The sequence below is a fragment of the Lithobates pipiens genome, unplaced genomic scaffold (assembly GCF_037356315.1).
Source record: "Lithobates pipiens isolate NorthernLeopardFrog02 unplaced genomic scaffold, aLitPip1_a1.2 Scaffold_8, whole genome shotgun sequence".
Lineage (NCBI taxonomy): Eukaryota > Metazoa > Chordata > Amphibia > Anura > Ranidae > Lithobates > Lithobates pipiens.
In genome coordinates this window covers 242,818,369-242,833,598 of record NW_027507903.1, presented here as the reverse complement: position 1 = coordinate 242,833,598, position 15,230 = coordinate 242,818,369, and the positions used below count along the sequence as shown (strand labels likewise).

General features: G+C 40.4%; 1 protein-coding gene across 3 annotated transcripts in view; it reads left to right on the top strand.

Moving 5' to 3' along the window:
• MYRFL (myelin regulatory factor like) overlaps nt 1-8,905 on the top strand; it is a 237,798-nt gene extending 228,893 nt beyond the window's left edge. For all 3 annotated transcript variants that reach the window (XM_077468900.1, XM_077468899.1, XM_077468901.1), the window contains one exon: nt 7,804-8,905. In XM_077468900.1, the coding sequence (XP_077325026.1) occupies nt 7,804-7,890 (87 nt within the window). In that variant the 3' untranslated portion in view covers nt 7,891-8,905. The remainder of the gene's footprint in view (nt 1-7,803) is intronic.
• Nucleotides 8,906-15,230: the final 6,325 nt, after the last annotated feature.

Below are 15,230 nucleotides of genomic sequence, written 5' to 3'. Positions count from 1 at the left end.
CTATCAATACTCTGCAATACCCTATCAATACTCTGCAATACCCTGCCAATACTCTGCAATACCCTATCAATACTCTGCAATACCCTGCCAATACTCTGCAATACCCTGTCAATACTCTGCCAATACTCTGCAATACATACCCTGCCAATACTCTGCAATACCCTGCCAATACTCTGCCAATACACACCCTGCAATACCCTATCAATACTCTTCAATATTCTGCCAATACTCTTCAATATCCTGTCAATACTCTGCAATACTCTGCAATACATACCCTGCCAATACTCTGCAATACCCTGCCAATACTCTGCCAATACACACCCTGCAATACCCTATCAATACTCTTCAATATTCTGCCAATACTCTTCAATATCCTGTCAATACTCTGCAATACTCTGCAATACATACCCTGACAATACTCTGCAATACCCTGCCAATACTCTGCCAATAAATACCCTGCCAATACTCTGCAATACCCTGTCAATACTCCACAATACGCTGCCAATACTCTGCCAATACATACCCTGCCAATACTCTGCAATACCCTGCCAATACTCTTCAATACTCTGCCAATACTCTGCCAATACTCTTCAATACTCTTCAATACTCTGCCAATACTCTGCCAATACTCTGCCAATACTCTTCAATACCCTGCCAATACTCTGCAATACCCTGCCAATACTCTGCCAATACTCTTCAATACCCTGCCAATACTCTGCAATACCCTGCCAATACTCTGCAATACCCTGCCAATACTCTGCAATACCCCATCAATACTCTGCAATACTGTGCCAATACTCTGCAATACCCTGCCAATACTCACCCTGCAATACCCTATCAATACTCTTCAATATTCTGCCAATACTCTTCAATATCCTGTCAATACTCTGCAATACTCTGCAATACATACCCTGACAATACTCTGCAATACCCTGCCAATACTCTGCCAATAAATACCCTGCCAATACTCTGCAATACCCTGTCAATACTCCACAATACTCTGCCAATACTCTGCCAATACATACCCTGCCAATACTCTGCAATACCCTGCCAATACTCTGCCAATACACACCCTGCAATACCCTATCAATACTCTTCAATATCCTGCCAATACTCTTCAATATCCTGCCAATACTCTGCAACACCCTGCCAATACTCTGCAATACTCTGCCAATACTCTGCAATACTCTGCCAATACTCTGCAATACCCTGCCAATACTCTGCCAATAAATACCCTGCCAATACTCTGCAATACCCTATCAATACTCTGCAATACTGTGCCAATACTCTGCAATACTCTTCCAATACTCTGCAATACCCTGCCAATACTCTGCCAATAAATACCCTGCCAATACTCTGCAATACTCTGCCAATACCCTGCAATACTCTGCCAATACTCTGCAATACTCTGCAATACTCTGCCAATACTCTGCCAATACTCTGCCAATACTCTGCAATACATACCCTGCCAATACTCTGCAATACTCTGCCAATACCCTGCAATACTCTGCAATACATACCCTGCAATACCCTGCCAATATTCTTCAATACTCTGCCAATACTCTGCAATACCCCACCGCTACTCTGCAATACATACCCTGCCAATACTCTGCAATACATACCCTGCCAATACTCTGCAATACCTACCCTGCCAATATTCTGCAATACCCTGCCAATGCTTACCCTGCCAATACTTACCCTGCCAATACTTACCCTGCCAATACCCAGGCATACCCATCCATGCTCAGCCAATATTACAGTGGGGGAGATGTATATTGCAGTGGGTACTATATGGTGGTGGCATTTTCACAGGTTTTTGCAAATTCAATAATTATTTGCTGATTCGAAAAATGATCCGATCCATGACTCTGATCCGAGGAATGATCCGATCCATGAGTTTTTTGATCCGTTGCACCCCTACCAGTTTTCCTCCGTGTCCCCCTCCGTTCTGCTGTCCCCTCCGTTCTGCTAATGTCCCCTCTGTTCTGCTACTGTCCCCCTCCAGTTTTCCTCTCTGCCCCCCTCCAGTTTTCCTCTGTGTCCCCCTCCATTCTGCTACTTCCCCCCTCCGTGAAAACACCTGCTTCTCTGATGAGGGCACTGTTATGGGGACACTCTGATGGGGGGGCTGTCTGAAGGGAACCCCTGCTCTCTGATGGGGGCACTGACAAAGCTCCATTTGATGGGCACTGATCAGGCTGCATTGATGGGAACAGATGAGTGAGTGGCCTGGGGCCTGAGCTCCACTTTGCAGAAACAATACAGGCAGACTGAGAAGAGGAGCTCCGGGCCGGCACACTCAGCATGCCCGACCTCCCTCCCCTGCACAGACCAACACATGTGTGGACATCTTGCGGCAGAAGGGGCCCCACATATCGTAGCTTGCATAGAGACATAGTGCAGAAGGGGCCCCCAGTCATTGCAATCCCCTGCGAGGGAACCGTTTTCACACATTTGTGGTGGTTTTTTATTAGTATAGCATACAGCTTAAATTATTTTGTTACATCTGTTCTAGATTTATTTAAGGCATGTGAATTTTGGAGGTGTCCTTGTAAACTGGTACTATAAATGTTGCAGTTTATTTGTTAAAGGAGTATGATTATATATATATATATATATATATATATATACACACACACACTTTTTTTGTATTTTTGAAGTGGGGAATCTTGGGTGAGTGCCAGGCCAGCACCCTGAGACCAGCCATGCCAGCACCATGAGACCAGCCATGCCAGCACCATGAGACCAGCCAGGCCAGCACCCTGAGACCAGCTAGGGAACTACCGAGTACCCTGAGGCCAGCCAACCAGCACCCTGAGACCAGCTAGGCCAGCCAGCACCCTGAGACCAGCCAGCCAGCACCCTGAGACCAGCCAGCCAGCACCCTGAGACCAGCCAGCCAGCACCCTGAGACCAGCCAGGCCAGCACCCTGAGACCAGCTAGGGAACTACCGAGTACCCTGAGGCCAGCCAACCAGCACCCTGAGACCAGCTAGGCCAGCCAGCACCCTGAGACCAGCCAGCACCCTGAGACCAGCCAGCACCCTGAGACCAGCCAGCCAGCACCCTGAGACCAGCCAGCCAGCACCCTGAGACCAGCCAGGCCAGCACCCTGAGACCAGCCAGCACCCTGAGACCAGCCAGCCAGCACCCTGAGACCAGCCAGGCCAGCACCCTGAGGCCAGCCAGGCTGCTTATTTTACACCATTATTGTATTCATTGTTACAGAAATGAGCAAACGAAAAAGCAGCATTACAGATTTCTTCATGAAGGCATCCAGTAAGAAATCTCATGCTGATTCTGCAAGTTGCTCAACTCAGGCTGAGCCTTTGCTTCAGCAAGCGGTGTCCGCTGCAGAAACTACACCAGTCAGTGAATCGGTTGTTGACTTCATTACCGATGTGGCTGAAGATACCGCTGCCAATGCCAGTGATATCATTGTTCTTCCGGAATGTTGGGACCAGAATCAGTGGATAGAATTTAATAAAAAGAACCCTTGGCTGTTTGTAGAAAATGGTCTTTTAGGGTGCAAATTGTGTCGTGAAATTAAACACCTTGGAGTGTCTGTTTCACAGGGTGTATCCATTTCCAAAGAATGGAGCACTGGTACAATTACTCCATATGGCAAAACCAAAAAAGATATGTTGACCTCACTGCGTAAAAAAATCCACATACATCGGATTTCAGAAGCACATGTAAAGGCAGGAAATATCCAAGCAGTATCCAGAAAGGAGATACTGCAATCCAATATTGCAGAACAGCAGAAGCATAAGTTTGTGTCCACCACTAAAGTCTTTCGCACTGCCTACTTTTGTGCGAAAAAAAATCGCCCTTTCACAGACTTCCCAGATCTTATCAGCTTGCAAGTTGCAAATGGAGCTGACTTAGGAAGTATTCTCCATAGTGAGTACACAGCCGCACAAATAATAGATTGCATTGCTAGTGAAATGAGGAAAAAGCTTTGCAAAGCAGTTGTTGAGCAGGCTTCAAAAATTTCTGTTTATATTGATGAGTCTACAACAGTTTCTACACATTCAGTGTTAATCGTTTATATTCGTGCCTCTGTTAACGGAAAAGACCCAGTTACTTTTTTTCTTGATTTGCTTGATTTGCCTAAAGCAGATGCACAGTCTATTGAAGCCACTCTTCTAGCTTGCCTTTCTAAATTTGGATTCAGTGATGACTTTCTTGCCAAAAACTGGATTGGTGCTTGCAGTGATGGTGCAAGTGTAATGCTTGGAAGAAAGTCAGGTGTTTTGGAACGACTCAGCCAAAAATATCCACAGCTTGTGAAATGGCACTGCTTGTGTCATAGGCTTGAATTGTGCATTTCAGATACAATTCATTCTATTCCTGGTCTTCACCATCTCACATCATTTTTTGAGAAGTTGTATGCTGTGTATCATCAGTCACCGAAAAAACTGGCAGAGCTCTCTGAATGTGCAAAAGAATTAGAAGTACAAATTCTTAAAATTGGAAAAGTTTTTTCAGTTCGATGGGTTGCTTCAAGCCAGAGAGCTATACGAGCAGTTTGGGAGTCGTATCCTGCACTACACAGTCGTTTCTTGAAAGCAAGTTTGAGCTCAGCTCATAACAGTCAACAGAAATCTCTATTTAGTGGCCTTAACAAGGTCTTGACATCAGAAGATTATTTGTTAAACCTTGCAGGGGTTGCGGATGCTGTTCAGGAAATGGGACTGCTATCTGAAGCTCTACAAAGAGATGACATCACACTTCCACGAGCCTATCAGCTGATTAATCGTTCAATTCGTGCAGTTGAAAAAATGAAAGACATGCCTGGTAAACATCTGAAAGAAGTCATGGAATCGCTAGAGAAAGGGAATTTCAAAGGTGTGACCATGAATACAGAGAGTTCAAAAGGCCAAGTGAAGATAAACCTCCCTCAGTTTTACCAATGTTTGGTGGATAATTTGCGCTCCAGACTCTTTGCTTTAACTGCAAGCAACAGACCTGCCACTTCATCACAGTCAGGTGAATTTGAAAGTCTTGTTTCTGAAATTGACATCCTGAATGCACAACGCTGGCCAATCAATGTGGACAGTCCATGGTTTGAAGGTGAAGTGAAGCTGGAGCAGCTGTGCAAAAGATTCCGTCTCAGCTATTATCCATCCATCTGTGAAGGTTTCAGAGACTACATTGATAATGGTGGTGAAGAGATTCCTGAAAAGCTGAAACCAGTGGTGACAGCAGTTAACAGTCTTCCAGTGACATCTGGTGATTGTGAAAGGGGCTTCAGTACAATGAATTTGGTGATGTCACCCATTAGGAGTGGGCTTGGCATTGAACGGCTATCTTCTCTATTGTTTATTAGTCTCATTGGCCCCCCTGTGCATTTATGGGATCCTTTGCCATATGTCACAAAATGGCTGACCACACATCGCAGCGCAGATGATAATAAATCTCGGAAAGTTGATAATCTTAAACGCCAAGTACAACGTTATTCCTGTTTGTGGGATATTTTCTAATGGGCTGTGTAACAGAATTTGGAACAGGGTGTATTTGTGGTAGAAATTCCCTGTGAGGGAAAGATCATCACCCATTGTGTTGATTGTTTTGTTTGACACGTTAGTTTGTTTTTGTAAACTTGCACTTTACAATAAATGTTGTACTGTATTTTCTTTGAAGTATATATGCATATGAGCGTACTTTTTTTTTTTTTGGTGGGGGAATGGATCTTGGGTGGGAGTTCCCACACTTTTTTTCCCAGGACTTGACCCCTGCCCCTATCCTTAAAAAGCCCTCACTGGGCCCCACCAATCCTAACAATCTATGCCCCATCTCCTTATTCCCCTTCTCCTCTAAACTCCTTGAATTACTGGTCTACAACCTACTGAGTGACTATCTGACTATGAACAAATCCTCTGTCTGGATTTCGCCCTTAACATTCACACACGAACTGCTCTCCTTACCTCACATAGACCTACTATCAGCAAAAACTAATGGACACTGTTCTGTACTGCTTCTCCTGGACCTCTCTGCTGCCTTTGACACAGTGGACCACCCCGTGCTTCTCAAAAAACTCCACTCCTTTGGTCTTCTTGACTGTACTCTTCACTGGTTCTTATCTTAACTTTCCTACCGCACCTTCACTGTCGCTTACAACGCTACTTCCTCCACTCCTCTTCTTTTTCTCTATTGGGGTCCTCCAAGGTCCTGTTCTTGGATCTCTCCTCATCTTAATCTACACCTCCTGCCTGGGTCATTTGATTGCCTCCTATGGCTTTCAATATTAGCTCTATGCTGACAACACCCACATTTATCTCTCTACCCCTCAGCTCACTCCATCTGTCTCACGCATCACGAATATACTAACAAACATATCAGCCTGGATATCACGTCACTTCCTCAAACTCAACCTATCCAAAACCAAACTCATAATCCCCCCCCCCCCACGTGCCTCTCTCTTTCTCTGGCAAAATCAACGGTTCAACTATCAACAACCCCCCCCCCCCCCCCACGCCAAGGTCCTAGGTGTAATCCTGGGCTCTGAACTATCCTTTCGGCCCCACATCCAATCGCTGTCCAAAGCTTGCCACCTCAACCTTCGGAACATCTCCAAGATTCGCCCCTTCTTAACCAATGTCACCACAAAGCTTCTAATCCACTCCCTGGTTATCTCTCGCCTCGACTACTGCAACTCCCTCCTCATTGGCTTACCTCTAAATAGGCTATACCCCTTTAGTCCATGATGAATGCTTCTGCCAGGCTCATCCATGTTACAAACCGCTGAGCATCTGCTTCCCCTCTCTGCCAATCTCTCCATTGGCTGCCACTCAACCAACAAATTAAATTCAAGATTCATCACTAACCTAGTCTAAAAATACCAACCTAATCGTTCTCTTTGCTCCTCCTAAGACTTGCTGTGCTCTAGCTCTCTTGTCACCTCATCCCATGCTCGCCTCCAGGGCTTCTCCCGAGCCTCTCCTATCCTCTGGAATGCTCTACCCCAATCTGTCCGACTATCTCCTACTTTGTCCACTTTCAGACGATCCCTGAAAACTCATCTCTTCAGCGAAGTCTATCTGGCCCCACCTAACAACTGTACATTTATTTTCTCCATCAGCACATCCCCCACAGTTATTACATCTTGTATCTCTTGATCCTCCCTCTTAGATTGTAAGCTTTAATGAGCAGGGCCCTCTCATTCCTACTGTATTAAAGTGTATTGCATTTGTACTGTCTACCCTCAAGTTGTGAAGCGATGCGTAAACTGTTGGCGTTATATACAAATCCTGTATAATAATATTAATAATAATCATTTACTATTACTTGTGGGGTAACTGTCAACTTATTATATAGTATGTATGATGCATGGGGGTCATATTCACTTAAGAATGATACTCTGGGTGCTCAGTGCTGTACTTTGAGCTTCATGTGCTTTTTTTCTTCCTTTGTCATTTTCAGTTTTACTGTCCTGAGTGACAGCTTGTCCCTACCTTGTTATATACTTAAAAAAAATAAAAATCACTCTACCTTTAAATAAAATTTGAATAAAAAATGCGTTCCCATAACACATCGTAACTCATCTTCTTTATGTGCAATGTGGTCCAATGCATTGCAGAAACACGTATTACTGCGCACATTTTTGGAATGTGCATGTATGAATGGGCCTTTATGCATAGTAGTTGTCCTTCATCCTATTGGCATCCAGGCATCTTTTTATTTTTATTTTTTACATGAAGTTAAAGAATACCAACAAAAAATTAGCAAGGAAGCAAAAAGAAATGAGAGAAACTCGGAAGCAAATATTTATAACAATTTTTTCTTCTTTTCTTTTTGCAGGATCTTGCAAATTGTTCAACGGATCCAAACTTTGCTGGAATCCTGTACACAGACTATCATTTTTACTTTCATCGAGATTGCAACTAGAACTCCATAATGATATGTTTGTTTAATGCTAAACAATTACATTAAATAATTATTGTGTTGCCCAGGCTTGCACAAACTGCAATATGTTTGCATCACAACTACTGTATGCCATTTTTACTTTGTTACATTATTTTTTTTACTGAGTAATGTAATAAGAAGCAAAGAGAGAGTTGAAGTGTAAATAGTAAAGGGGCCCGTGTTTTCTGTTATCTAGTTTAGAGATTCCCCAATTCCACACCATTTCTTATGAAGAAATCAGATTGTATTTTCTGAGTCTTGAATCCCTGAGGGCTCATTTACACTTGCTTCGACTTCAATACATATTAAAATAAATTCCGCTTCAACATGATTTTTTTTATGTTTTTTGGTGCTTCTGCGGTGCTTCGGTGGTACTTTTTTAAAGCTTTAATGAAGCTTGGCAGATGCCCTGTGTGTGAAGTGTAAAAGCCTGCATAGAAGTCTATAATAAAGCTTGCTTGACACACCTGAAGCTTTTGAGAGGGTTTTATTCAGTTTTAGCTTTGCTTTGTTTTTAAGTATGAGATATCAACACACACTGCCATCTGCCAAGCTTCATTTAAGCTTCAAAAAAGCATCACTGAATCATCAAAAAAGCATGTTTAAGTGGTAGGAAGTGTGTTTAAGTTGAAGCAAGTCTAAATGAGCCCTTGCATAATAATGAACACCGTGAGAGGTAGTGTAGACTATTGTATTTGGCACTCCATGTGACAAGCTATGTTATGCCTAATATATCTTGCATGTTTCAGTCCAAAATCCAGAAAAGGTCTTACAAATATACATTTCTATATTGCTTTATTTTCTAAGCACAAAAGTGAGAATATGATACGTTGCTTGTCAGTCCATATAAGTTGATTCCGAATACAAGTGTTGGTGATTTTCGTCCAAGCTTCAGTTGTGTTTCTTAAGGCTAAACTCCAAGTAGATAGAAAATACAAAAATGAATGCAGTTTTTTGTATTCATTATTACATCATTAAATACATTTTTAAATGAAAACTGGATTTGACCTGGTGTCATCCTCTTGCAGTTCACGGTCCAGTTTTGCTACAACACTCATGTGCTATCAACAGACATGCTGATAGGAGGAGAAAGCAATGTGATTGATTGATGAACTCATCTCTCTGAGGCTGGGGGAGGGAGAAGGCCTGTATGTGTAACATTACTACAGGAAAGTAGAAAGGAAAATCTGATTCTGTGCCCTTCGGGGCAAGGTTGTGCTGTGTAGCAGAGCTGTGCAAATGGATGGACAGAAATACATATCCTTTGGCAGGCAAACTCTTCAATGTGTTTTTTTTCTGTGCATTCAGTTAGTTGTTTGGCTGGAGTTCAGCTTTAAAACCTGTTCTTTTTTTCATACGTTATTTCCTCTTTCTATTATTACAGTAATAACCCTATATAACCCATACATATGATTCAAGAATGAACTTGTCAGACAAAAGTCCTCATCATGTATGAATTACAAAAAGTATAAATATTTAATATTTCTTAATTACAGCTACATACTGAATATTACTCTTAATCCACACTAGCTGTTTAGGTAATTAACAATATGCCTGGGTTTTCCCTAACTAGCTTGGAAAAATGATGATACATTTTTTATGAGCATATTAGGACAAATTTGTGGAGGCTTTTTTAATCCCCTTTTTATAATAAATACTAGGCACCCAGTATAGCAGTCTTGCTCCCCAGGATGTAGGCACCGACCAGCTTCTTGATCAGTAAACCATACCCTGCCCCCTCCAAAGTATCCTACTATTGCTACCTGGTGATGGTAAGGAACATAGTGTGGAGGGGAGTCTAAGCAAGCAAACCTCATTGGTACTTGTACCCTGGGGTGGACGGGTGCCACATGGATCACTGTTCATCGCACATATGGATTGTTTAAACAAAAATTTCCCCATAGAAACACTTTTGACCCATGTGTTAAACGGTCAAAATGTGTTTCCTTACCTTTTATTTTTTTAATATGTATCTTTAAAGAGTGTATCTGTCATGATTTAGTGAAAAGCGAATGTTTTCAGCTGAAGGTAAAAGAGCAACTTACATTAACAGCTGAAGATTAAAAATGGATGAATTTATTTCAATAGAAATCAGCATGTAAATAACCGCATCAATGTATGTTCAGGTTTTGGAAATCTTTTTTATGTATGCTTTGTAATTATACATGTAAACGGGGAAGCCATATTTGCTTTTTTTTTTTACAAAGGCTTAATGATTGTTTTTTACTGTTCCACTCCGTGCCAATCAGATCAGGCCTGCGGGTAGGTTTCTTTATAAAGAATGTTTTGTATTAACTATTATTGTATTTTACTAATTTGCCATCTATTTTAGTCAATTTTTATAAAGTGATATACAGTGAATTCTAAAGAATTAGGTTCCAAAAGTGCTGTTCTGACTTACAATAATTACCACAATCAATAGCAAGTAGCAAACGGTCATTAGCAAACAGTTTACTTTCCCAAAAAAGTAAAAAATAAATAAAAAATCGTCGAAGAAGACTAAGAAAGAAAAAGAGCCCTTCAGGAGTGGCACTGTGCAACCTACCAGCAGCAGGAATTACGAGAAATATTTTATTATTAGATTGTAAGTTTGCAGGAGCAGTGCCCTCCTAACCCTCTTGTATTGAATTGTATTGTTGCTGTAATTTAAATAGCTTTGAATAGTAAAATGCTGTGCAAACTGTTGATGCTAAGTAAATCCTGTATGGTATTAATAATATTACTGAGGCTGAAAGCAGACTTTTGCACTGCAATACATTGCGATGCCCCAATGCACTAATGTAACTCCTCTCCGGTGCACGTGCATTACAATGCACCACAACGCATAGTAGCACACTACTGTGCATTGTGGAGTGCCGCTTTGCCAAAAATATTGCCTGTCCATTTTATGAACGTTTTGGTGCATTGCCAATCAAATCATAGTTTGGTTGTACTTCACTGCATTCGCTGCACTCCTGAGATCCATCTTCAGCAAACAGTGGGCCGAAGCCCGCTGTCAGCTGACATCACAGAGCCAGTCCAGGCTCGGGCAAGATCGTGAAAATTAGACTGGCACCTGGCTCAGCCTCTCAGTAAGCCGCTGAGAGCCTTTTTAACCTGTGAAAAAAAATTGCATGATCTTATATGTATTGACTCACCAGGCCATTAAGATGTGAAAAGGCCTTGAATGTTCTTGAAAACTGGCATGCTGACTTTTTTCAGCATTTTACCCTTATTACTGCACTGTGACTGATTGTGATTTCAGAAAACTGGAGTGCAAGTGTCAGTTTCCACAGAAGAAAAACACACAAAAATGTTGTAATTATTTTTGCTAAAATCTTTGCAATGTAAATAATTTTCCCACAAATTGTTCTCTTTTCCTGAACAAAGTGAAGTTCATTTTAAGATTTAATGTATTATACTTTAGCTTGCATATCAATATCACTAGAAGTTTTTTCTTAAATTGTTTTTACAACTACAAAAAAATGGCAGCATTAAAACCAGAAATTAAATATTTATATACATATTTTTTCACTTTTCTCAGATTTTATGTATAAACTGTTGTAAGGAAATGCATATGTTATACTTTATTTGCGATGATGTGTGGTGTGCTGCATTGCGTTGTTTTTTTTTTTTTGGCAGAACTGTATTGGCATGAATGGCAAAATTAGGTCAGTGTATTCAAAATGGTACTGACATGCACTGTTGTGAATAGGTCCTTTAGAAAACATTGAATATTCCATGCACTGGGAATTCTCCAAAAATGCGTTATAATGTTTCTGATGTGAACAAATCCTAAAGCCTAGGGCTATATAAACTAACTCTGTCTACAAAAAACATAAAAGTACAGCTAAAGCCATTTTTTTAAGTTTTAGACTAGGGAATGGTTAAAACCGCATCTGCCTCCTTCACTCATAAAGCACTTTTCATTGTGGAAACCAAGTACGGCTTCTATGATTGGAGCATGGGAATGGAAAGGCATAATCACAACTGCTCATATTAACCCCCACAGCACTGGAAGATCACTGCTACAGGGTTATCTGGGGGCAGAGGACTTCAGATTCCAGTCTAACATGGAAGCCACCAGCGTACGAGACACTCTTCGTTCATGGTAAGTACCATTCCTGGTGTTGTTTTTTTTTTTTTCCAATAAACTTCAGCTTAGGAAGACAAACTTCACAAGCTTGTCTGTCTATAAAGTATAGGTGCATTTCCACAATGGTCTTTTTCCACCCTATCCCCCCAACCTTCATTCCAAAGCGAACCATCTTCCCCCAATATGTATACTATAATTCCATGTGTCCCATGAACACAGCCTGATGCACTACCTCCATTGAAAGTCTGTTCCAATTATTCTGCACATCTTGGCCCTTAGATTATAATGAAAAGATTTAATAACTATACCAAAGCAGCTCAAGTTTCAAGTGAGATGTGCATTTACTTTCATGTGGTATCAAACAGACTTTACATTTTTTTTTTAAATAGTGTATGTATATGCTGTACAGCAGTGGTTACAGGGAATACGCCTTCTGACCACAAATGTACATAACAATTTAGACAGTCAGAGAATGGAAGCTGCCATCGGTTTCTCATCTCATATCTGCCAATGTGTTAGAAAATGAATTATTTATTGTTTAATAGAAAAGTAGCATAATGAGGATTTCTAGAGTTGGAAGGATAGGTTCAGGAAGGGCGATCCAGAAAGGATAAAAAAAAAATGTTGGCATGCCTGTTCTATTAAATGACAATCATGACCTTCTTATTGCTTTTATTCTACATTTCATTTTCATCTTGGTGATACACCTGGGTTACTGTAATTTACATAAAGTGTATTGGCAATGAAATTATTGCTCAGAGGCTTAAAGTCCTGAGCCGCAGCTGGCATTTCTGATGCACCACTAAGCATTATGAGACGTGCATACTGTTTTAATCCGACTGACTGGCAAATCAGTTGCTGCTTTTGACCGCTGTGACACAATGTTGCCCTAAACACTTTGCCTACCTAAAAGATGCTTTCATTTATCTTTGTGGCAGGTTTCAGTATTTATAATGAATGACTAAAGCAGCTAAAATAACATGGTCATGATGCTAATGATACAGCAAGAACTGAAAGGCTCAAATGTTTTAATATGGGGATTTTGGATTATTTTAGAAATGAACAATAGCTTACGACCTTAAAGTGTAGCTCCACTCAAAAGGGGGAAGCTCCACTTGTTCACATGCTCCACCACCACATTTGGCACTTTTTGGGGAAGAGGGGGGGATCAGGTACCTGGTTTTTGTTTTTTTGCGAGATCAGCAATCTACGACATTTCTGGCTCTCCTCCTTCCCCCCGCTGCCTTCTGGGACACACACAGGTCTAATGAGCAAGGGTTGGATGAATGACACTAAAAACTGCAAGAAATTAGAAAATAAGATTGTCAACTGTCTGGCTAGGTGTGCCAGGAAAAAAGTGCCAAAAGCAAAAAATATAAAGTCTAGATTCATTTTATTCAGACTATTGTTTAAAAAAAAATCAAATGTGTTTTGGGGGGTTCAAAGGGCCCCCTTTCAACAGGTGTAGTATTGTTAAATCAAGCATGTACTGAGGAGTAATAAATATGATCACTTGATGGTAGTTAAGCCAGTCATACTAATTATCCCTCCAAGTGTATAATTCTTCTACGTGCTTCATTCGACTTTACCAAGGCCTTTAGAACCCCCAAAACGCATTGGCTTTTTAAGAATAAAGTTAAATCTGGATGTTATGCTTATTGCTTTTGGCATTTCCTCTTTGCACACTTGGCCCCTTCTTAATGTGGTATTAAACTTTCACCCAGAATTTATCAGATTTTAAATCCGCATAAAAAACACGAATGATCACTGCTTGTAGATTTCTACTTGCTGTGTAATCAGTCCTGTTCTGTTTAATGATGTCACTGGCACATGCGCATCTCACCCGTGATTCACAGTATGCTCTGTGTGCTGCCTGTCCATTGACAGGATACAGTGTCTGTGATTTCTGCTCCCTGTGGCTCTGCGATCAAAGATGCAGATTCATTCCAAACTTCAAGAGGGGCTTAATGTAACTATATTGGTACTATGAAATAAAAAAATATTGGAAATGCTATCTGAAGGGTATAGTCCAGCCTGGTCCTATTATTTACAGAATAGATAGGGAAATTTCCAAGTAGTAAATGATTAGTGAATATTGTAAACTAAACCTCCAGGGTAAGAAAGGAAAATGTAATCTATGCTCAAAAAAAGCCAAAGATGATGATACCTGAAGAGAAACGGAAACCTCCACAGAAGTGGGACCACAATGTGTGTATGTGTGTGTGTGTGTATATATATATATATATATATATATATATATATATATATATACACACAGTATTTGATATTCATAAAGGCAGAGTGAGGTCTCATAATTTAGAATAAGGTGGCAAGACCTTTACTAAATTGCCACTTTGGTGCTTAGTGGGCATGGGTGGATGACTTTTTATTTATTTTTTTACACCCCTTTCTGCTTACACACACTATACTTGTTAAAAATTAAAAGGAAAATGTATTTACAAAGAATAAAGGTACTAAATTAATTTACCAAGATGATTGCATCCCTGTATATTTACCATGCTATCATCAGTAGGCTAATTTTAATATAGCAGATCTCCCGATATTGTTACTTACAAAACCTACTAGACACTGATGGGTGTATTACAAAAGAAACATCATTTTTAATTATAAAGAAGCATTTACCGGTAAACAGGATTTAAAGGAAAAAGGTGTAGCCCTATATTTCCACAAATTAGTGCAATCATTAATTCAGTGACAGCGATAACTTCTTGTTTATAAACCGCAACAAATCTTTAGTATTTAGTGTAAAAAAACACTAGTTAAGCATAGCAAGACTGCATAATAACTTATTAAGTAAGCACATTTTTGACAAAAAAAGAATGCTTTATTTATAATTCATAATCAACTAAATACTGCTCTGTGGCCATAATAACAGCCCTAACACACACAATAAAAGACAATATAGTTTTTAACTCCACATAATGTTTACAAAAAGCTGGATGAATGATATCTTATGCTAAGAAATATGCTTGGTAAAGTTTTTTGGCCTTGTTGAGAGTAAGGATATTTCCTTTTATGCTTTAAAGTGGATGTAAATCCTCACATATACTCAGTGAAGTGAACAGCCTCAGATCATACACAGAGATGAAACAAATCCTCCTATATAGGTTTTACATGCATATCTGCTGTCTTCAGCTTGCTATATTCTTTAGAATTCTAACATTGTGGTAGAATTTTTACTTCCTCATTCAGCAGTAAGAGTGTAGTCTTGGCATACATTGTGTGT